General features: G+C 43.0%; 2 protein-coding genes across 2 annotated transcripts; one reads left to right on the forward strand and one right to left on the reverse strand.

Moving 5' to 3' along the window:
- Nucleotides 1-485: 485 nt before the first annotated feature.
- On the forward strand, nt 486-19020 carry LOC106491817 (E3 ISG15--protein ligase HERC5-like). Its single transcript, XM_067297014.1, has 23 exons — nt 486-687; nt 987-1131; nt 1762-1838; nt 1975-2196; nt 2996-3087; nt 3645-3775; nt 4563-4711; nt 5540-5616; nt 5930-6018; nt 6805-6864; nt 7417-7519; nt 7979-8162; nt 8486-8664; nt 9840-9938; nt 11111-11227; nt 11316-11438; nt 14147-14287; nt 14405-14571; nt 15250-15316; nt 15491-15573; nt 16482-16665; nt 17033-17132; nt 17749-19020. Exons 1-23 carry the CDS (start codon nt 486-488, stop codon nt 17961-17963), a joined length of 3006 nt encoding a protein of 1001 aa, XP_067153115.1. The 3' UTR covers nt 17964-19020.
- On the reverse strand, nt 12889-14018 carry LOC106491796 (protein preY, mitochondrial). Its single transcript, XM_067298297.1, has 3 exons — nt 13846-14018; nt 13618-13748; nt 12889-13529 (listed from the first exon to the last, which is right to left on the reverse strand). Exons 1-3 carry the CDS (start codon nt 14016-14018, stop codon nt 13369-13371), a joined length of 465 nt encoding a protein of 154 aa, XP_067154398.1. The 3' UTR covers nt 12889-13368.
- Nucleotides 19021-20797: the final 1777 nt, after the last annotated feature.

A 20797-nucleotide genomic window follows, 5' to 3' on the forward strand; every position in this document is an offset into this window, starting at 1 on the left:
ATAGATTCTTCAAGCCACTGTTTATAGACTGGTAAACTGGCAAAACCACACCTCAAAATGTAGAAGAATGGAGAAATAAATACATTTACATTTTTTAATGCAGTTAAGCATTGCACGTTTTGAAGGAAGGTTTAATGTGCAGGAAATTAACCTGATCTTTCGTGTGAGACAAAGTTACAGCTGTACCACCGACTTACCCAGTGGCACTATACCCATCCCATTTTGCCTTTTTCCCCCCTTTTTTTTAGGGTCCTTAAGTTCCTCACCTCTATTTCACAGTAAGAAACCAGCAAGTACTGTTTCAGGGCTGTTTCCTGAGAGTGTGTGAGTGTGTGTGTGTGAGTGTGTGAGTGTGTGTGTGTGTGAGTGTACACACCGCTGCGTTTCACTTTCCGTTTCCCCAAGCAGGGTTTGGGTTTCGGTTTCCCGCTGCAGCTGCGCCGTACCACGGGTGCTGCCGGCGCTGTCCTCGCAGTGAGTGTGAAATGGCAGCAGCGGCGGCAGCGGCGGCGGCAGCGGCGGCAGCGACGGGGGGCTGCGGGCCAGGGCTGCTGGTGCTGCCCACAGCGGGTGGGCGGCCCGGCTGCTTCAGGCGGCAGCCGGAGGGGCTGCGGCAAGCCCTCTGCAAGCAGGGCCGCTTTGCTGCCGTGGAGAAGTCGGGGGTGGCTCTCCTTTCCGGCGGCGAAGGTAACTACCGGGGGCGAGGGGGTGCCATTTCACCAGTGCTCTTTAGAGCTGGTGTCACAAGGGACGGAGAGATGGGGAAGCGCCTTCCTGTGACAGCCAGGGAGCTGTCTGGTGCGCAGCCAGCTAGCGCAGAGGACACTTTAATGCCAAAGGGGCCTGAGAAAATACGCTGCATGCTCTTCCCGCTTATTGCTGAGGAGCAGAGACCCCTGGTGAAAGCACAGCTGGGGGTCTCAGGGTGGGGGGGCAGAGCTGGTTATGATGCCACTGCCTTAGTGTGACTGTTGTGTCTGTCCCAGTTTGCTTGGCAAAATATGTGCAATTGCAGAAGAACGAACAGGTGCAATGTTTGGACTGTGAAGCAACACATATGCTCCTTCTCTCCTCTGATGGGAAGCTTTCTGAGCACCAGGCTACGGCTTCGGCTAACCACTTTAAGACAAGGTAAGGAGCTTGCATAGGGTATGGATGGTAATGTCAGAGACCATGGCCCACTCTTCCGAAAGGCAGCATCCGGGAGACTGAGGCAAGCTCATTCCTAGAACCCATAGCTTTCTCTTTTTTACATAGCAAGAAATGCACTGATTTTGAGGTTAATACAAAGATCTGGGCTGTTTGAGATGAGCATGATACAGATTTCTCTTAAACTTAGTAAGGATCAGTGGCATATTCCAGAGTAATGCAAATGACTTGCAAACTACATGTGACTTGGGAAGGCTATGGGTGAAAGACCCAAGCCCACCTGAACCATGGCACCTCCTGATTAAGCTGTGAAGATAAGCACTGTCTAAAGATGGCACTGCAGTATGCTGTGGGATTTTCTGTTAACTCGCCCACGTCTGAGTCTGACTCTCTTCCAGCTTCCACTGGTGCAAATCACAGCAAAGCAAATAGCTCAGCTGAGGTAGACTAGCATAAAAGCAAGGTGTCTCAACTGAGAAACGACCTCTATTTTTCCATGTAAATTCTGCTAATCATGCTAGGGCACAGTGAGTAGCAGATCCTCTTCCTTTGCTTTGTCCTGCAGCACAGCAACTTTCTATTTGAATAAGTATTCCTTCCTTATTTTTGTAGGCTGCTGAAAGAATTAGGAAACCGACATATTGTCCAAATAGCCTGTGGGGACCATCACTCTATGGCGCTGTCTAGAGGTAGCCTCTTTTACGCATGCTTTTCCTCCCTGAGCACAGCACTGGTCCCCCACCACCACCACCACCACTCCCAAAGCAGAAAGACTCGAGGGAGGCATGAGTGCTAGAGCTGATTTCTTCTGTTCCCCACGTGAAGGAGGTGAGCTCTTCACCTGGGGCCAGAATGCCCACGGACAGCTTGGAGTGGGAGGACAAGTCACACGCACCGCCGAACCGCAGCTTGTGGAGGGACTGAAGGGCATCGCACTCGCTCAGATCACTGCTGGAGGAGCTCACAGCCTCGCGGTGTCACTCTCTGGAGCTGTGTACTCCTGGGGAAAGAACGATTTTGGACAGCTGGGACTCGGACACACAGAAGGTGAGGAAAGACAGCAGTGTGAGACTGAAGTAGGAAGGTGTTTTCCCAGTCAGCGAGCTTACTGCAGAAACCAGGAATGCCAACCCCCTGTGAAACAGCAGCGGGTAGGAGAGTCTTTGGAAGAAAGTGTATCTGGACGATTTTTTCATGTGCAAGCTATTGTATCCTGGTCAAGAAACACGTGCATGACAAGGGATGTGGGGGTTATACTTCTACACTGTAGAACTTACAGTCATTTTATGTGGCCAACTGGATAACATTGATACATAAAACAGAGATCTCAGAGGTCTCAGAGATCTCTTTACAGTTCCATTATCTCTCCAGGCAGTCTTGCACCAAGGAAATTCATTTTATACCTCTTTGCCTTCCTTAATTTTCTGTAAATACAAGGTGAGAGAAGAATCAAAATCAGCCTATATCTTCAAACCTAGAAACCTAGAGAAGAGTCGCTCTAGGCAGACAGAACTGAAATCAGTGGGTGATGAACATGCCCAAACCCTTGAGTGTCAGATATTTTGAAGCCAAGTATGGATGTAGGAACCTACCTTTTGGCAGCCAGATGTGAAAGTGCAGAGCATTGTTTCCAATCTGATGTTAATGAATAAAGAAGATACTATGAATAAGACAAAATGTTATGAGAAACAGTGTGTTATGGTGGAGGGTAGAAAATGACTCAAAACCAAGTTGTAAATTGCTTTAAGAAAGGACTGAAAAGGCTAAAAAAGTCTTTTCTAAACCTTTATTTATGTGAGACTCCCCAGTACTCTCTTGCTTTAGCTATGCTGTATTTTCTTTCCAGACAGGGACCGCCCATCATATATTGGAGCATTGCAGCACTGGAAGACTGTATTTATCTCATGTGGGGCAGATCACACTGCAGTTCTCTCCAAGGTGAGTCTGAATTTGAAACTCACCATCTTAGACTTCACCCTAGGAGAGAAGAGATGCTGCTACAACTCAACACGGAGAAACTGGAGTGGCAATACCTGCTTCCATCAGAATCTGAAGATGGTTCCCAAGGGTTGCTAACTGAGTTTTGGAAAACTAGTCTTTGCTCTGATGCCTGTCACCTGCATGCAGATGTTTTGCAGAGAGATGGTAAACAGGAATCCTGGGGCAAGGAGGTGCAGTTCAACTCTCTATCTTCTCTGAACATCTTTTGTGTTTTATAGCATATCGGGGACTTCAGAAAATGCCAATAATAACCAATTCACTAGGGTTTACTCATACAAGTAAAATTCTTAAACAACGGGGAGTTATTCTCAAGAGTTAAAACACGTGCACATATAAACAATGTAAGATTAAGCTTGATGCAAAGAGAACTCTACCTGTGTTTGAATCAGGGATGTTTTGAATCAAGGCCCATGTAGCGTATTGTGTCTTGCTGGCTCTCACTCTTTGTGGTGACCAGGTGCGGTGATCCTGCTGTTTGTTCCTTCTGCTTCAAGGATGGGCTGGTGTGTACCTTTGGAGCGGGAGAAGCTGGCCAGCTTGGTCACAACTCCACTCGCAATGAACGAACCCCTCGCGTGGTGGCTGAGCTGTGGGGAGCAAGAGTGTCGCAGGTTGCCTGTGGAAGGTGGGAAAACACCAGTAAAATGTCCTCTAAGGTCTAAGTCTTAGGGGAGTTGCTGAAGAACTGTAGGGAGAGAAGTCACCAAGATGTTGTGCAATTCCCTGTATTCAAGCAGGTCACCACTGTCAGAATATCATCAATTCTTCGTGTGTCAGCCCCCTCCTGCAATAACCCCTGGGAAGGCAGAGCCCTCAGCCAGTGCTGAGCAGCAGGAGAGGGTTTCAAAAACCACTAGGAGCCCTTTGCTCTTGCTCTTCCAAGAAATGAAGGGTATGCTCGGTTCCAGAGCACAAACAACTGTCAAAAGGCTGAGCCAGGAATGTCACTGAGTTCCCATACACTTTGACAAAATGGTGGGTCTTAGAAAGAACCAAAGAATGCTGAAAACTATGTGATTCTGTTCTTCCTTTCTGGAACTGGGCCACAAAGTCTCCTGTCAATTTTGGGGGGTATGTATCACACCTAGCAGCATAGAAATTATCTGTGCTTGAAAAAATGGAAGAAGATAAAGCTAGCAAGGCTCAACGCTTCATTTTCATACATGGGACCAGTGTAAATCACAAAGAGTAGAGGATAGTATAGAAAATTTGGGTTCATATGTTTTTGTTGTTGCTAAATGTTTATGCAAAGAAGGATCCTAAGGATTTGATTAAAGTTTATTTTATAGCTGGACTATGATGATTTTTAAAGGCAAGCATCAGCTACCCACTCTGCAAACATATTTGTAAATTTTATTCTGAGTAGCTCGATGGTATTAGCTTATTCTGACCGTTTTTCTTTTTCTGAACAGACGGCATACTCTAGTCTATGTCCCCTCCTTGGGCAAAGTCTACTCATTTGGTTCTGGTGAAGAAGGACAGCTGGGAAATGAGGGAAAGTCTAATCAGCTGATACCACTTCCCATCAATTTACCTGTGGATAATGGAAAACGTAATCAGGGTAATGTCCATCGCGGACTTGTATAATCTGTATTCAGTTCTTCCAAGTCAAAAAAGGCAGGTGTTTGCTTTCTTGATTTACATTGAGAAAAATACTTCTTTTTTTTTTAATGAGAAGAATGTAGTAAGTGGAGAAAAGAAAAAGATAGAGTTTAGGACAAAGAACTTGATCTTCAGTCCCAGAGTGGTGAGAAGGAGGATTAAGAGGGTCAGCTCTGCAAACACGTGGGCACAGCTGAGGTAGTGGGGTGCTATGCAGAAGATTTCATTTTCAGGTAGATTGCAAAGTGCCCCTTCTGCTCAGACTGGACAAGCTCACAAGAATCACACTGCCTTCCAAATACAAAACTTGCTGTCTGTTTTTCCAGTCTAAGAACCAAGCGATTTTCCTGAGGACAAAAGACCCAAGAGATCTGGAGAGAAATGTGTCTGCTAAATTGCTTAGCTTGAGCAATAGTTACTTTCTCAGTCTGTGCAAGGAGCTCTACCTCTGAGCGGTTAATCTGGAGTCCCAGATTTTTCCATGACCTTAGAAGAAAACATAATTGTCCAATTGGATCAACCCAATCGCTGACTATTCCTTGCCATCCTTACTGGATAACAAGCTAACAGCTTCCAGTGGCCTAGGTTATAATGTCTCAGGCTTGCTTGATGATTCCATTTGCTACTTGATTTATCATCATGGATAGTGGACACATAGAATCTATTTTTAGACAAAGAGCTACTATTTGAGTTTTTTTTTAATATGCCATGCCCTTGCACTGAACTCCCTATAGATAATGACTGTTTCTTCAAATGTTCCTTTGAAAATCTTTTTATTCTTTCACAGGAAAAAGTACATCACAAAAGGAGATTAAAATTATTGCAGGAGGAAACCAAAGTATTGTCCTGCTGTTGAAGAAAACGGTATGTGCATATTTGATCATGGCTTCTAAATTACCATTGTTCACATTACTGATGTAAACTTGGATTTTCCATCCTGCTCTAACTGCTTCAAGTTCATATCTGCCTCTTTGCAGCTCTTCTGTTTCTATGCAGAAACAAACTTACATTGCAATTATGTATCTGTTCTATATTGTACATATCTACAAATCATGCTGGATGACCATTAATTTTTAGACTTTGGCTGAAATCTTCTTGTAATGACTAGCTTGAAAAAAAACAGGGTCCCATGTGCTAGACTTTCAATTTCATCAATATGTTCATACATTTCATACAGAATTCCTATCTTAATTTGAATGGAATTGCCACTCTGAAGGATGCATGGATTTCTAATTCCCATTCACAAAAGTGGGAGGACACAAGAAAGTAAGTGTTGGCTTTTTTCCCTGATACATAGTTTTCTCTAAAAATTATTCTCCTTTGGAGACTCTTGTAGGAACTGATGTTCAAGAATTTAGCCAAGACAGAATGTAACATTTGCTTTTTGTTTCTTTGAAACTTGTACCAGCACTTTTTATGTAGTTTTTGCCTAGGGAAAACACATGTTGATAAGCAGCAGTTCTTTGGTATGCCTTTCTTAAGAAGAGATATACAGACTGCCTGGCTTTGGCAGCCTATCCTCCTCTTACTGCACAGAATGGTTGTTAAGTTGACAAAGACTCAACAAGTTACAGCAGTGCAAGATTCAGTCTATAGACCAAGGCCTTGTGCAAAAAGCATAATTTGAAGTACCCCAAACACTGTGTCTGGAACGTTCAGTGTGTGTCAGCATTTGAAATTAGCAATCTCTTCTTTAGTTACCCATTTTCAAAAGCAACAAGTGCAACACTACTGTTGAGAGCCTAATACTTATCGGAGAGAATTACAAAAAGCTATTTTTTTTCAGATCTTATGTGGGAAGTTATTTTCTGTGGGAAAATCTGACTCCAGTTGCTCATTTTGAGCATTTCAAGGTCTTGGCTAACTTGGCTCTGAGTATTTCTATGAGTGCTTTTAATATGGTTCAGGTCATATGAAAAGTGGTGTTAAGAAGTTTTATGTGGTTAGCTACAGACACAGTTGTACGCAGGTTTTTTTTCTTTCAGAATTGAAAACTGAAGTTGCTATTCATCTTGAAAGGATTGATATTCCTTTTTTTTCCCTATCAATCAGGAATATTAGTCTGATCTTTTCATCTGAGGCATGCATCAATGGAAGCTTCTTGGAAAAAAGGTAGTGTGCGCTAACTTAGACATAAAAGAATATATTGGCTGTGTGTGAACTGACCAGGTACTATTATTTTAAGCTATGCATATAGACAATGAATGGTTGTATCTATATTTGCAAGAAGCAAGTCTGTATTTTCAAGGAAAAGCCCATGCCAAAAATAGTTAAGTTTTTATGCCTCTGATCCTATTGAAATTTGCTATAGAAGCTCATATTCTAGTAGATTATCCCACAGTGACATTTGACAGATGGTAATATTCCATTTAGGCAGTATTTCAGCTCCCAAAGAATCCAAAATGTCTTCTCCCAGCATGTCTTTCTAGGGTGAAATATGGGAAGCGTATCATTGACAGTGTACAGCAACAAGAGACAGGAAGGACAGAACATTAATCAGATCACACTGTAGTGAGAATGTCTTGGTAGAACAGATGAAATTATACCCATCAGAGTCAGGGTTTAACTTTTCTAAGTGATAATGTTAAGGTGCTTTACTAGTAAAAAAAAACAGAGAAGCAAGCTTCTCACATCATTTGCTGTTTTTTTTTCCCTTTGTGATAGAGACAAACATTTCAGAACTTCCAAAGAAATCTCAGGTGTAGACATGTCAGAAGTGCTCCGTTTTTATGAGAAGATCAGCTGCAAGCCAGAAGTCTTCCAAGAGGTAAGGATGTGGTATAGAAATTCTTACTACACAAATATCACAAAGCTCTGGATCTGAGTATCATTTTCCCCAGACCTTTCAGGAAGCTGCTTGAAGAGAAGGAACAGTCTGCTTGTTGTTCCTGCTGAAGCCTTGTATTGTGCTTGGACATAAAGTTATAGCACTGGGAATGAGCCCTTTCCCAAAAAGCTGACAGGCTTCCTCCCCTTAGAGGGGAAGCGTTGGGAGAATTATCATGATCTCGTGTTTTACTGACGCAAACAAGTGAATGAATAAGTAACCCAAAGTCAGTAAGAAAACTGACTAATTCAGGAAATAAATTTAGAAGTAGCGTCCCAGGCTAATGTGTGAAGGAAGATTTGTGCATGAAACTTGGGAATTCTGTGCCAACCTAATTCATGGATTATTTTGGCAAAACGCCATTCCATTTTTAATCATTCCTTTTTTTTCCTTTTCAAGGTGAAACGGGGAATTAAGAAGTTACTGCCATCACTGTCTTTCTCTCCCATCTCACCTGAAAATTTCAGAATCTACTTGATCTTACCTTTCCTTTTGCGGGGAGAGGATGACACCTCTTACCATTCTCTTAGTCTGCTAGCACAAGCCATCATGAGACTCCAGCCAAAGGACCTGCAAACTCTTGGTAGGGTTTGGAGTCGCTAGAACTGGATGATTTAAATGCTTGCTCATTTTGGGCTGTGGAGCAAGAGATACTCTCACCGATGTAATTGGTTCCAGGAATTCAGCCTGGAAGAAGTGCTTTCTGTAGAAATAGAAACATGGGGACTACACAGCAAAAGTAGTCACAAGAAAAAAAGTTTCCTGAGGTTTCCTGATTTTTGTAGTGCAAAATTAAATGTCTTGCTTAGTTGATTTGATAAAAAGAAGAAATGCAGCTTCATCCAGAAATTGTAGTTATTTGTCTGTTGCCTGTGGCAGATACTTTACTAGTTGCTTTCTTTACAGAATCCCTGTGGTCAAATCTAGAAACATTCTTTTTCAAAGAGCTGGTCAGCATATATCAGAGGGCTTCCCAGTACAATCTATCTCAATTTATCTGGAAAGTGATGTATTTCCAAAGAGGCCTCTTTGAACTGCACCGCCAAGAAAGAGTGACTCTGCGCCTATTACAGATTCTTTTCCAGGTGAGAAAGTGTTTAGATTCTGATGAAGTAGGATTTAGAATATTTTTATCTTTTTTTCGGTTGAATTCTCTGACTTTCCTTCTCACAAGGGAACACAGGGCCTTGTCGTTTGCTTCAGGAATCTCTTTGGCCCCGCACCAGCATAGCTGTGAAGGCCCTCACTTGCCACAGGGAGCATCACTGCCTACCCCAAATCCCACTCTTGACTTGTGCCTGGCTGACCCCCTATAGAAGTGAAGAGCTGAAGCATGCTATAGCCCCCATGGGGGATGCTGTCAGTGGTGTGAGGAGCGCATGCACTGACGTGTGCAGAGCTGAGGATGTGGTGTCCATTATGTAGCATGCCCATTCCTCTTCCTACTAGTGAAATCCCTCACACTACTAACTGCCCACAGTGTTCTGAAGATAGCCCACGTGTCTTGCACATCGTGGATACCACACCAGCACTGCATGATGCTCTAAGGGTCTGTTATCTGAGAAATTGTCTGGGACGATAGAATTAGAGCATGTATGTTGCTGCATATGAGCAAGGGGAAGAGAGGGGACAATAGCTATATTCTTTTTGAGTACCATTCTTGCTCCTGCTGAGATTTTCAAAATTTAGTAGGAGAGTTAGGAGCTCAAACATGCACCCGCTGTGAATCAGAGGGAGTCATTAAATTTTGTTCAAAAGTGAATATCCTTGGCTGAGAATGCAAGTTTGGGCATATAAGTTTAGACTCTTGAATCTGTATTTATCTAGTGGATAAAAATTAAAAGTGCAGCAGGCCTAGTCCTCTATAAGGGGGTAACATCACTTGGAGCCTTGCATCTTCACTATCCCTGAAAAATCAGACTTTTGTCAGGCACCAAATATTAAACTGATTGAGGAACTTCAGATTCTCTTGCAACACAAAAGAGACTTAAAGTGAAACACACCTCCCCTGATGGAGCCCTGCTAACAGGCCTTCTTGTAAATGAAAATCACTTTCCTGAGAGTTTACTTGTGGTTTTCTGACTTCTCACTGTTGAGTGCTATGCTGCTTGTAGTGTTTCTGTGGTTCCACTTCTGTGCACGGTCTCAGAGCTCTCTCTGCAAAGAGAGCCCTGTTACTCCTCAGTCCTGTCCTGCTGTATGGATGCACTGCCCATTAGATCTGCTGACACTCCTTTTCCTATTGCATGTATCAATACAGGTGAACTCCAGGGCTGGTTTTGGAATACACAAAACCAACTTTTATATACCTGAAGTAAAAGAGATTATCAGAATGAGTTTCTGCATGGAGGTTGAAAAAGTAAGTATGAAATCTTTCCACTGGTACAATACACTTATTTTTCTGCTTTGTTTAAATGAACCAGTAAATGTGGAGGTCAATATTTATAGACCAACAAAGCTCAAAGACAATGCATTTACCCCAGTCCTCCAACTGTTTTAAATTATGCAAACCATTTATAATCCCACTGGGTCTTATTTTAGCAGCCACAGTAATTCCTTTCCTTTGATGACCTCTGGTTCTGAGAGCCAGAGCTGTCCCCCAATGTTTTAAGCAGCACTAGCTGCTTCAAACTGATGATCAGTGTGAAATAGCACTGGGGGGATGTTTGCTATACTTCTCGTTACTCTAGATTTTAACCAGTCCATTTAACAGAACTGCTGGAAGTCTCTTAAAACTTCTATGGAGCAACCCTGTTGAGTATTTCAATTTACTTGCATCTAAGAACAAAGCAGTGGTAATAAAAAAAATCAGTGATATGGTACACTACCATATGAAGGAGTGAAAATTAGCTATCAAATACAATCAGTGTCACAAGAACCAGTATGAAATGGAAACGTGGATGGTTGGGGTTTGCTCAAGCAAATAATGCAGTTTTATGGCAACTTGGCTGGAATTTTCAGGGCAGGTACCTAATTCACCTGCTAATCTGCTTCTTCATACCAATTAACCAGAGTAGAGGAGTTGGTTTGAGTAACACTATGGAACCATAAGCAAAATAGGACATTACCTGAAGCTGCTGCCTTGTCACACAAGAAATGTAACATTTTGACGCAGATTATTTTATATACTGATATCTATTTTTGGTGTTAAAACTAATAAAAATAACAATTCTAAGTAATAATGTATCATAACCTGGGCACCTAGGACATTTTTGTTACACATTTTGGTTTAGCTGAAGTATGAAAGATGCTGTTAAAAATCACTGTTTTATTTCTGAGCGCTGCAGCACGAATGCCTGCCTGCACAAAAATAAACCATTCCCCAAGAACTCAGATGCCTCTCTGTCAGGGTTTCCCACTCACAGAAATGTTTAGAAGTTGCTTTTAGAAAGCGTGCCTCTGTGGTGTAGAGTATGTTTCAGAGACACAGGAGTTTGCCAGGGTACAGACTGGCAGTTCAGTTTGTACATGCACCCCCTGAACTCTGGTTTTGCAAATAAAAAACAACACATCTTTTTCTTTCTTTTCTAGTCATTTCAGATGGCTCTATGGAAGCTGACCAAATACCCATGCATCTTTGATATGCAAGATAAGATTGCAGTTCATGATATAGAATGCAGTGCTCTGTCCGTATGCTGCTTAAGTACTGTAAGTGTGGCCAACATTTTTTTTTTTTTTTTTTACAATTTAGAAGAGATAAACACACAGTTTTTAACACACTCATTTCATTATTCAGATAAACTTTCCACTGGTAGTACCGGAAACATGGGTTTTTCCAGTCAGAAGACAACACCTTCTGCATGACATATGGGACGTTTTAAATAACGCGGTACCCGAGCAATTCAAGAAGATCTTAGAAGTAAGAAATCAAACTATATTATTTTGTTAGCTCTGAATATACTACTGCAGAGTTCTCTGGTTTTCAATGTTGCTGAAGTATTGTAAGAAAGGTTTACCTTATTCAGTGAGCATATAACAAAAAAAAACTCGCCCTCAAATTATTATTGAAAAATGTTCCACTGGGGGCGTAGAATAAATCTGGAGGGCAAGGTCTTACATTCTTATTCCAGGGAGACATCAAGCTTGGCTTGCCTAAGTTAAACACTAATATGAATGGTAGCTTTATGTACTGTGAAGCTGCTTTGGGGTGATGTAATTGGGTGGCTCAGGAAACTGTAATTGGCAATCAAGCCTGTTACTGCTAGACTTACTGTGAAGACTCTAGGCTAGGCTGCTCTAAGTGAAAAGCTGGTGGCCAAGCAGTCAGCATTAGAGGCCAGCAACTGGCATGGCCACAAAAAACATTTCTATCTTGGAGATGGTGCCTGAAGGGAAAGGGTAGTGCCAGCAACAGAGAGAAGAAACACCTATTATAATGCTGTTCTCTCTGTGTGACTTTAATTTGTGGTTTCCCAATACAGATGTTTTGGCAGCCATATTATCTTCAGGTATTGCAATGCTAGCCCTGCCCTGCAAAAACAATTAGATGGCTGACATGGGAGCAAGGCACCAGCCCAGGGCCGAGTTCAGCTCAGGGACTGCGTGCTTCTGTTCTCAGTCACCGACACAAGGGCTGTCGCAGCCTGGTACCAGACCTGTGTCACAGGATCTATCGAACGCAGTGTGCTCTTACCCTATTCTGGTTCTTAACAAGTGAGCCTTCTTGCCAGCCAAAACTGTCCCTTTCTATACGCTTAGGAGAAGATTTACAAAGGGCTCCTAGGGCTACCTTTCCTTCCCCCCTTCTCACTACATCAGCTGAAATAGGCCTTTTTTTTAAACAGTGGCAATAAGGCTTGTGCTCTGCACTGTCCTCCAGATGAGCCTTTAACCTCACTGATTGTACGAGGAGCCCTGACAAATTAGCTGCACTTACCTAAAGCCAGCCTTTGAATACTTATCTTCAGGGCACTGCCTTTCATACCATGCAGCACAGCATTATTTGCCCAGCAGTAGCCTGATCAATTTGATTGCTTTATTAAATAACCCACCAAGAGATGCTAAGGTCTGATGTTTACAACTTGGTGCTGCATTTCTGAACTTTCAGTAGGTTAAGGTCATTCATGTGTTTATATTGCAAATATAAACTACCCAGTAACAAAATACAAACAAGAATCCTTTGTAATAGACTAGTGTGGCATTAATCTGTCCATTTCCTAGCTGTGTCCTCTAGGACATTTTGTCAGACTATGCCAACAACATAGTTCACTGCTGTCTTTTCACTTCCTCATCTTTAAAAGAAATAACAAACAGCTGTTGGATGTACACATATCGGTATCATCCAAGTAAATTTCTTCATTTAACTCAAGTTTTGTTATTAAACATCAACCTAGTTTATTTTACATTTTTCCAACAGTGAGACAAATGCATTTTGATACACACATCAGTTCAAGACATATAAACAAACCCCATACTGATAATTCAGATAGGTTCCTATCACTGCAAGTTGTCATCGCTTGCTGTTTAAAAAAATCAGTTATTTCAGTCAGAGCACAGTCCTTCCTAATAAAGACCACCACCACCTAGAATATTTTTAGTAGCCCTATTACACACACAACACTCTCAAAGAGACGCATTAGAAGGAATTAATGCTTCTCATTATTCCTCCTCTAGATCTTCCTTAGCAGTAATTAAGTAATGGGCTTGCTACAGAGGACTTCATGTACACTTGCAGATAGCGCTGGGAAAATGACAACAATCTCTAGTGCTAAAAATCGATTGCAATATCTGGTGAGATTAAATAAGCTGCAGTGCTTTAGAGAAGCGCAGGGGTTAGCACCTGCATTGCGCTAGTTGTGCCTGAAAAGCTTAATCCCCATCCAGGTCCAGAGGTGGAAGAAAACATAAACGGGTATGGTGACAGGGAGGAGGAGGCTGTAGAAACACAGGCTGCTCGTGCTGGCACAGCCCTGCGGGAAGGTCTCATCCACGCTGGCCGAGTAGAAGAGGCCTGCCAGGGAGAGGAGGGGAACGAGCACGGTGAGGGTGGGCAGGGAGGGCAGCATGCTGCCCCGCCGGCCCTCAGGGCCGCTCCGCACCCTCGGGCCTGGGCTCGGGCTCGGCCCGGGTTTTCCTCGCCGCCTCCGGGATCATGGTGGGGATGCCGTCGACGACGGGGTAGGCGATGCCCAGCTCCTCGTTAACGAGCTCGTTAGTGGACTCCTCGTACCTGCGCAAGCGATGTGAAACAAGAAACGCCGGCAGCCGTGAGGCGCCCGGCTCCGTCCTCGGCGCCCGCCCCGGGCCCCGGCGGCCGCACCGCTCACCTCAGCGGCCGCTTGGAGAGCGGGCACACCAGGAAGCGCAGCAGCGACGGCTCCAGCGGCTGCGACCGCGCCGGGCCCTCTCCCCCCGCGCCGCCGCCGCCGCCGCTCGCCGCCCGCCGCCGCAGCAGCAGCAGCGCCGCCGCCACCCGCCGCCCGCCGCCGCCGCGCAACATGGCCGCCGCGGCGCTTCCGGTGCGGCCGCCCAGGCGGTCCGGGCTCCGCGGCGGCGCGCGCGGAGGTTCCGCCGCTCGGCGGGGCCGCGCCGCGCCGCCCCTCGCCACGGGTGTCCTGGTGCCCGCAGGTGACCTTCGAGGGGGAGGCCGGGGTCGACCACGGGGGTCTGTCCCAGGAGCTCTTCAGCGTCGCCGCCAGGGCCCTCTGCCAGCCCGACGCGGGGGCCTTCCGCCACTTCGCCTCCCAGCTCGTCTGGTTCCCCAGACAGGTAAGGGCGGCCCCCCCCCCAGCCCTTGTTCGTTGCCCCGCAGCCGGGCGCGGAGGGCAGCGGGTGGCATCCTTCCTTATATATATATATATATATTTTTTTTTTTTTTTAAACTAGGCGTCCAGCCATGGTGATACCTTTTTCCTGATCGGGACCCTGTTCGGAATGGCCCTGTACAACAGGTGCATAGCTCCCTTTCCCTTCCCCCAAGCACTCTACAAAAAGATGCTCCAGGTCGCACCCACGCTGGAAGACTTGAAGGAACTGGTGCCTTCAGAAGGCAGGTATGGCTGCCGAACTGCCTCAGCCTCTGCTGCGAAATTACAGCAGAGGCAGGTCTCCTAACCTTGTGGCGTGTGCAGGAATCACAAAACCTTCACCGCTGTCCTAAACTGTTGTCCTGGCCCACATATCATAAAACTTCCCAGTCCCTGAAGCCCAGCTTTCCAAGCAAAGTCTATAAACAGCAAATGAGATGAGCGCCTCCACCCTCAAGCCAGTGACTGTGTTGAAGTGCAAAAAGGCCCTCAGGAGATGAAGCCAGAGGTTGCCTGAAGAGCTTTGAGAGTCACTGCACTACAAAATAGTTCTCCTAAATCATCCCACTGGTCCACATGTAATTCTTTCCTAGATGATCTTTGGAAGCTTAAAGCTGTTGTCCAAGCCCACTTGCCACTGGACTTGCTGTGTAAAGTTATCCCCACAGGGAGTGGGAACGGACTTGCCTGGAATCCTTCGCAGTCAAGGTGTCTGCCCTCAGGTCATGGCAGCAGAGGGACATAAGTAACAGGGTCAATTTGGGGCCATATTTGAAGGTGCTGTATAAATACAAGTGTTCTGTATGTATATACATTTAAATAGTGCTTGCCAAAGAATGGTTTTGCAGCAGAATTTGAATGCGTGTTGAATGGTCTTTGAAGTATGTTTCTTCTTCTCTCTTTTTTCCCTTTTTATTTTAAAAGGAGTCTTCAGAAAATTTTGGACGAAGAACATGATGATATCCTTGAGAGCCTGGACATGGACTTCACGGTAAGACATTATCAAGCCATTCAGACATGCTATGCATTTACTTAGGCAAGTCAGTATCCATATGAAAACAGCACAACTGGTCTGTAAACTCATACAGTAAGAGTGCTGTGTCAGGCCCCACATAAAGGAAGAATGATATAGCTCAGCTTGCAATGTTTTGATTTATTTGTGTAGATAATGGAAGAAGAAGGAAGCTCCATGGTTGTCACTGAACTTAAAAAAAATGGTACCAACATTCCTGTCACCAAGCATAACAGGTAAGTTTTATTTTTCTTATCCTGTTGTCTGTCATGAATATATGAAATACCTATCCCCATACCCTTTTGGAAGTGTTTGGCATTCTGTTATAGGAGAGTAGGTTTCTGTTCATTAGCTTTGAGCTGCAAGAATTTAGTGTTCACATGTTTTTTTACTTGTGTCCTCCCTGCTAGAAATCTGTGCACCTGCTGTGCAAAGCATTTGCATGGTGAGTGATACTCTTAGAAAGTGCTGAGCATCAGCATTGTGTTACATACATGGGATGTATCTTGCATATAACAGAAGAGGAGAAATCTATCAATAAGACATTGTGTCAGCGTTAACCCCAACACAGGGGGACAAAGAGAAATTCTGTGTCTTGAGTTATGCAGTTGGTTTGAGGACCCATATGGATCCACGAAGGGGCTGTTTAGGAAGCTTAAAGTATACCATTTACATTGGGTTGATTGTACAGAAGTACAGTGTCACCAAATGATTCCCCATCACGAATAGAGAGCAGAGTGAAATTGTACTGATTAGCAGCTGTGTGAATAATTCTTTTGATTCCAGGATAATTCTTTGGCTCTCAAAATGAGTTTCTCTGGATTTACACCATTTTTGTCTGCTGGGTTCTGTCATAATAGTGAAATGACAAATACAATTTCATAGGAGAGTTCATGTGAAGTATGAGGAGTATTAACACAATGAATCCATCTTGGCCAGCATTCTCTTTTATTTGCGATGATCTTACCAGTTTAATTCAGTGAATGAATAATTGCCAGTGATGATTGCTGTCAGTGAAGACAATGTAAAGCAGGTCATATGTGCAGCATATGGCCCTGACCATGTCCAAGGAATAAAGTTCTATATGTTTCTTCTAAAAACATCACCTCTTACATTGCTTGTTTGAATCAAAATATCTTTGCAGGAAGGAATTTGTTGACTTGTATGTGAATTACGTGTTCAATGAATCAGTACAGAAGTCATTTGAGGACTTCATGAGAGGGTTTTTAAGAGGCTGCCCAGCTAAAAAGTGGAAGATGTTTCTCCCTGTGGAGCTCCAGACTGTTTTCGAGGGACACACAAAATATGACTGGCATCTGCTGGAAAAGGTATTGGATACAAGCAGAGTGTATCTGCTATATTTGCGGAGCATAAACTCTTTCTGTCCTGTTCTCTTTGTTGATTGCATATGTCATAAACACCAAAATAGGAGCTCGAGGAACTTTTTTTTTTCACTTGTCTCACTGTTTTGAATTTATTTTTTATGTACACCAGCTACAAGATTAAAAGGGAATAAAAATCAAATAATAGTTCAAGGATTGTCATATAAATCTTTAAAAAACAAACAAGCAGATTCCAGAGATTAAGAGGATTTGAACATCTATGAAGAGGATTATAAAATATATTGGGTAAACTGTTGTTGCTTTAAATTAAAAAGGATTAAATGGCCAGTTTTATTTTTATTCTCTTCAACAGAATGTGGAGTACGCAGGTTATAAAAAGTCAGATCAAACCATCAAGAATTTTTGGACTGTGTTTCACAAACTCCCAGAAGAAAAAAAGAAAATGTTTCTTGGTAATATATCGGACACTTTAAACTGTTTTCTAGCCCTTTCTCTCCCCCAAAACACACATTTTAAATGCTTACACATGAAAAATCCTGTTGTTCCAAATGGCTTTTAGCCATGTCTTTCCCCGCATTTTCTAGTGAAAGCCAGAGAGAACTGAGCCAGGGGATATGCACAGACTCAGTTCTGACCTCTCTCGAGGCTCCCCTGAGTGTACCTGACACACCCATGAACCTTGTGATTATTTTATTGCTTACTTCTGTGGATATCAATTGTTGGTCAGAGGCCTCAGAGACCTACCTTGTGCATACTGACAGAAGCAGTTTAGCTTTTTCAAAGGACTGCAGAATCCAACCCATCCTTTTTAAATGCAGAAGGTCAAACGTAGCCTGGCTTTTCTTATCCACAAAGTCTCTACAAGTAAAAGTAAAACAGAGCTTATAAACTTTGTAATAGAGTCTCTTGTGATTCATATTCGAGTATAAATCCAAGACAGAAAAATAATTAGCTTGTGGAAATAACCATATCTTTAGAGTAATTTTCTTTCCAGTTTTTCATCCTCTGATAATGTTATCTTTTTTTTTCAATCTACTAACTATTTTTGGTTTTTTTTTCCTCCCTCAGCTTTTTTGTCAGGATCTGATCGAATCCCTGCAAATGGACTGCAATATTTTATATTTGTTATTGAAGATCCTAAAAAGGAAAATCCGGATACATACTATCCTGTTGGCAATACCTGCAGCCACCTTTTGTTGCTCCCCAGATACAGCTGTAAAAGAATACTCAAGAAAAGGCTCCTTTCTGCCATAAAGCATTGTGAGAATTTTGGCTTGCCCTAACTTTTGGTTGGGAGTGCTTTAAAGCAAAAATAGGCAAAGAGAAACTTCAGTCTTTGTCTTACCTCTAATATTTTTATCTTAGTACTTCTGAGAAGGTTTCTCCTCATACCCTCCCATATTTTTACTGTACTTTCTAGACACTTGTGTGCATTCCTGAAGTTGTATATTTATTATAAAAATGAGCTTAGATCAGATGCCTGATTGTTAGATGATTAAAGTTAGGAAAGAAGAATCCTATTTAACATGCTTTCATGAAGCAAGTTGGTAAACAGATATATTTACATATATGTCCATCCTCTGTGCACTGTACTGATATTGTTTAGTTGGTGACCTTTCAGCAGCCTGAGATTCTGTGATTTCTACATCACCAACAATCACATTGTCAGTATACGCTAACCAATAATAGTTGCAAGAGGAAGGCAGGGTAAAGTTTTCATCCATATTAGTGATGGATCTCCTTAGGGAGCACTTATTTCTAAGGAGACCTGTTCCTGAAAACTGTGAATTGACTGAGCAGTCATCACTCGCCTGTATATTGCCTTTGACTTACCTGAGAGAAGTTCTCAGGAGGAGGATTTGAGTGTTCCTTGACTTGGTCAAAAGCCTTATTTTTAAAGCATTAATGGACTTTTTATTATTTAGTGTGATAGTACTGTGGAATTTGTCATGTTTTCTTTGTATCTTCTATGTAGATGGTTTGCAATAAAATAAAATATTAGGCCTGCAGAACAACTCGGTACCTACACAGAGCCCTGTGAATATGAGGCAGAACTACTGGAAGCTCATTGCCAGAACAGTGCCTGACACTGGCAGCACATTGACAATGTCCAGTAGAGTGTAAAGGCTACAGATGTATATTTTTTCCTGTATATTTTACTTCATGTAAAAAAAAAATTTTTTTTGTTCTATTGAGAGACAACAATAATGATTTTCCAGCAATCCGCTCATTTCTTTGCTATGTTAAATGTGTTGATGGACACATATTTGTAAAGAATGATTTTACTATGTCTGTTGTCAAATGCTATGTTGAATTAAATGATGATTGATTAAATTTCCATACCTGTAGTTGTGTTCTTCCTTTGTTATGCGACTGCCTATGTATGACTGTATCTGTGTTTTCTGTCCTCATATAGTTGATATAGGGAAGCCATTCACAAGAGGAGTCAAGTGTATTTCAAACAGATTGCATAAGTCAAACAAGTGAAGGTCTTTGGGGTTTGGTGCAAAATATGCTTTATATGAATGTAAAAATCTAGCACAAGAAGAAGACAGCATTTTCCACCTCCAGTTCTGTCTTTACTCTGTGTGCTGTATCACATGCAGTGTCCTGCCCCAGAGCTGGCTGCATTTTAGCAATAAATGAAATCTTACTCCCAAGCCGTGGAAGATAGCCTCCATCACTACAAACATGTCCATTATCACTTGGGAACTATCCTGTAGTCTTCTGCTTCAGTCACTGGTTTATTGGTGCGAGAGCAATGCCATTATTTTAAAGCATTTGATATGACTCGGAGTGCAAGAAAAGGTCACACCTGGACATGTGTCATTCAAAGCATGTGTGAGAAATGCACATGGCCTATGGAGAAAATTACATTTCTTTTTTTTTTTTTTCTTCTTTTAAATATCACTTCTCAGGGAACAGTGCCAAGGGCATCACACAGAGCTTTCACATGACAGCACCAGCAGCCCCTCCCCATTTCCCTTTTACATTGTCATGGCCCATCTCACCTCAGAGAGTAAGGACAGGTGACTCCTGACCTCCCTCTGCTTTCCTCAAAGGGCCAGAGGCTGAGGCCAGGTTTGGTAAGAGAAACCAGTAGCCAGGCTTTGGAAAGGCTCAGCAGCCATGGTCACTTAGATATCTCACTTGGGCAGCACAGCTTTTAAAAACACGCCCTGGGGTGTGGATGCTGATATCCCCAAAGCCCAGTCCCACATGGCATGCTCAAGGGAACTAAGGTCTTTGTTTCAATAAATAAAATACAAATGCTGTGTAAATGAAAGTTGACAAAACGCCGTGGAGATGATGTCATTTGTGTGGGGTTGTTTTATGCAAGGATGCTCAAATTGTAGAGGTTGCTCCAGGAGGCCATAATTTTGTCAGGTGTACATTTAAGCATAAGTAAGGGTGGAATATCCTGTATCTCAGTGGACAAAGAATATTATTGTGATACAGTATCTTTCAGTGAGAACAGGAAAGGAGATGGAACACAGAGCCTGTCGGGCCAGGGAGGCCACTTTGAAATGCCAGTAAATTACATAAACCCGTTTTTGAAGTGGTTAGGCTACTGCTTTTTTCCTTTAGGTAAGGAAATGTTTCTTTGGAAAAACTTAGACACTCTTTGTGAATTCTCAGCTCAGTAAAAAGGACTGTGTTGCATATTAAGAAAAAGAAATCTTCTTTTTAAGTTACAATACAGTAATCAGTATCTTCCAGCTGTTGGGGCACTGTTGCAAAAGTCACCAATCAAAATAAATGTACTGGCAAGCAGAGGGTGGTAGTCAGTGCGAACATGTCAGATGCCTAGAGAGCCTGATAAAATTCCCATTAGCCATTAGAAAAAAAAATCCCCCCAAATTTTCTGATTACCTGGTCTAAAGGCCTAAAAACAGCAGTGGAGGGCAGAAAAGGTAGAAGCTGACAAGTGCGTAAGGGAAAGACAGGAGAAAAGAAGTGAAGCTACAAAAAGAAAGAAATTGCAAGGGCTCACCTCAAGCACCAGGACGCTTGGCTTTGTCAGAAAGCTGGTAGCACAGCTATATGGACAGGGAGAGGGGACTAACGCCTCTGAAGACGCTGATCTCCAGCCAAGGGAAATGAGGGGCTGCGTGGC

Source organism: Apteryx mantelli, chromosome 5, assembly GCF_036417845.1.
Source record: "Apteryx mantelli isolate bAptMan1 chromosome 5, bAptMan1.hap1, whole genome shotgun sequence".
Classification (NCBI taxonomy): domain Eukaryota; kingdom Metazoa; phylum Chordata; class Aves; order Apterygiformes; family Apterygidae; genus Apteryx; species Apteryx mantelli.

Bases quoted from the DNA above. Each gene is read 5' to 3' on its own strand.
- LOC106491817 (XM_067297014.1), top strand. From the start codon at position 486: ATGGCAGCAGCGGCGGCAGCGGCGGCGGCAGCGGCGGCAGCGACGGGG. The intron at 3,776-4,562 runs GTGGGAAAACAC...TTTTCTGAACAG, and splicing joins TCGCAGGTTGCCTGTGGAAG to ACGGCATACTCTAGTCTATG. The intron at 17,133-17,748 runs GTAATATATCGG...TTCCTCCCTCAG, and splicing joins AAAAAAGAAAATGTTTCTTG to CTTTTTTGTCAGGATCTGAT.
- LOC106491796 (XM_067298297.1), bottom strand. From the start codon at position 14,018: ATGTTGCGCGGCGGCGGCGGGCGGCGGGTGGCGGCGGCGCTGCTGCTG. The intron at 13,749-13,845 runs GTGAGCGGTGCG...TCGCTTGCGCAG, and splicing joins CTCTCCAAGCGGCCGCTGAG to GTACGAGGAGTCCACTAACG. The intron at 13,530-13,617 runs GTGCGGAGCGGC...TCTCCCTGGCAG, and splicing joins GCCCGAGCCCAGGCCCGAGG to GCCTCTTCTACTCGGCCAGC.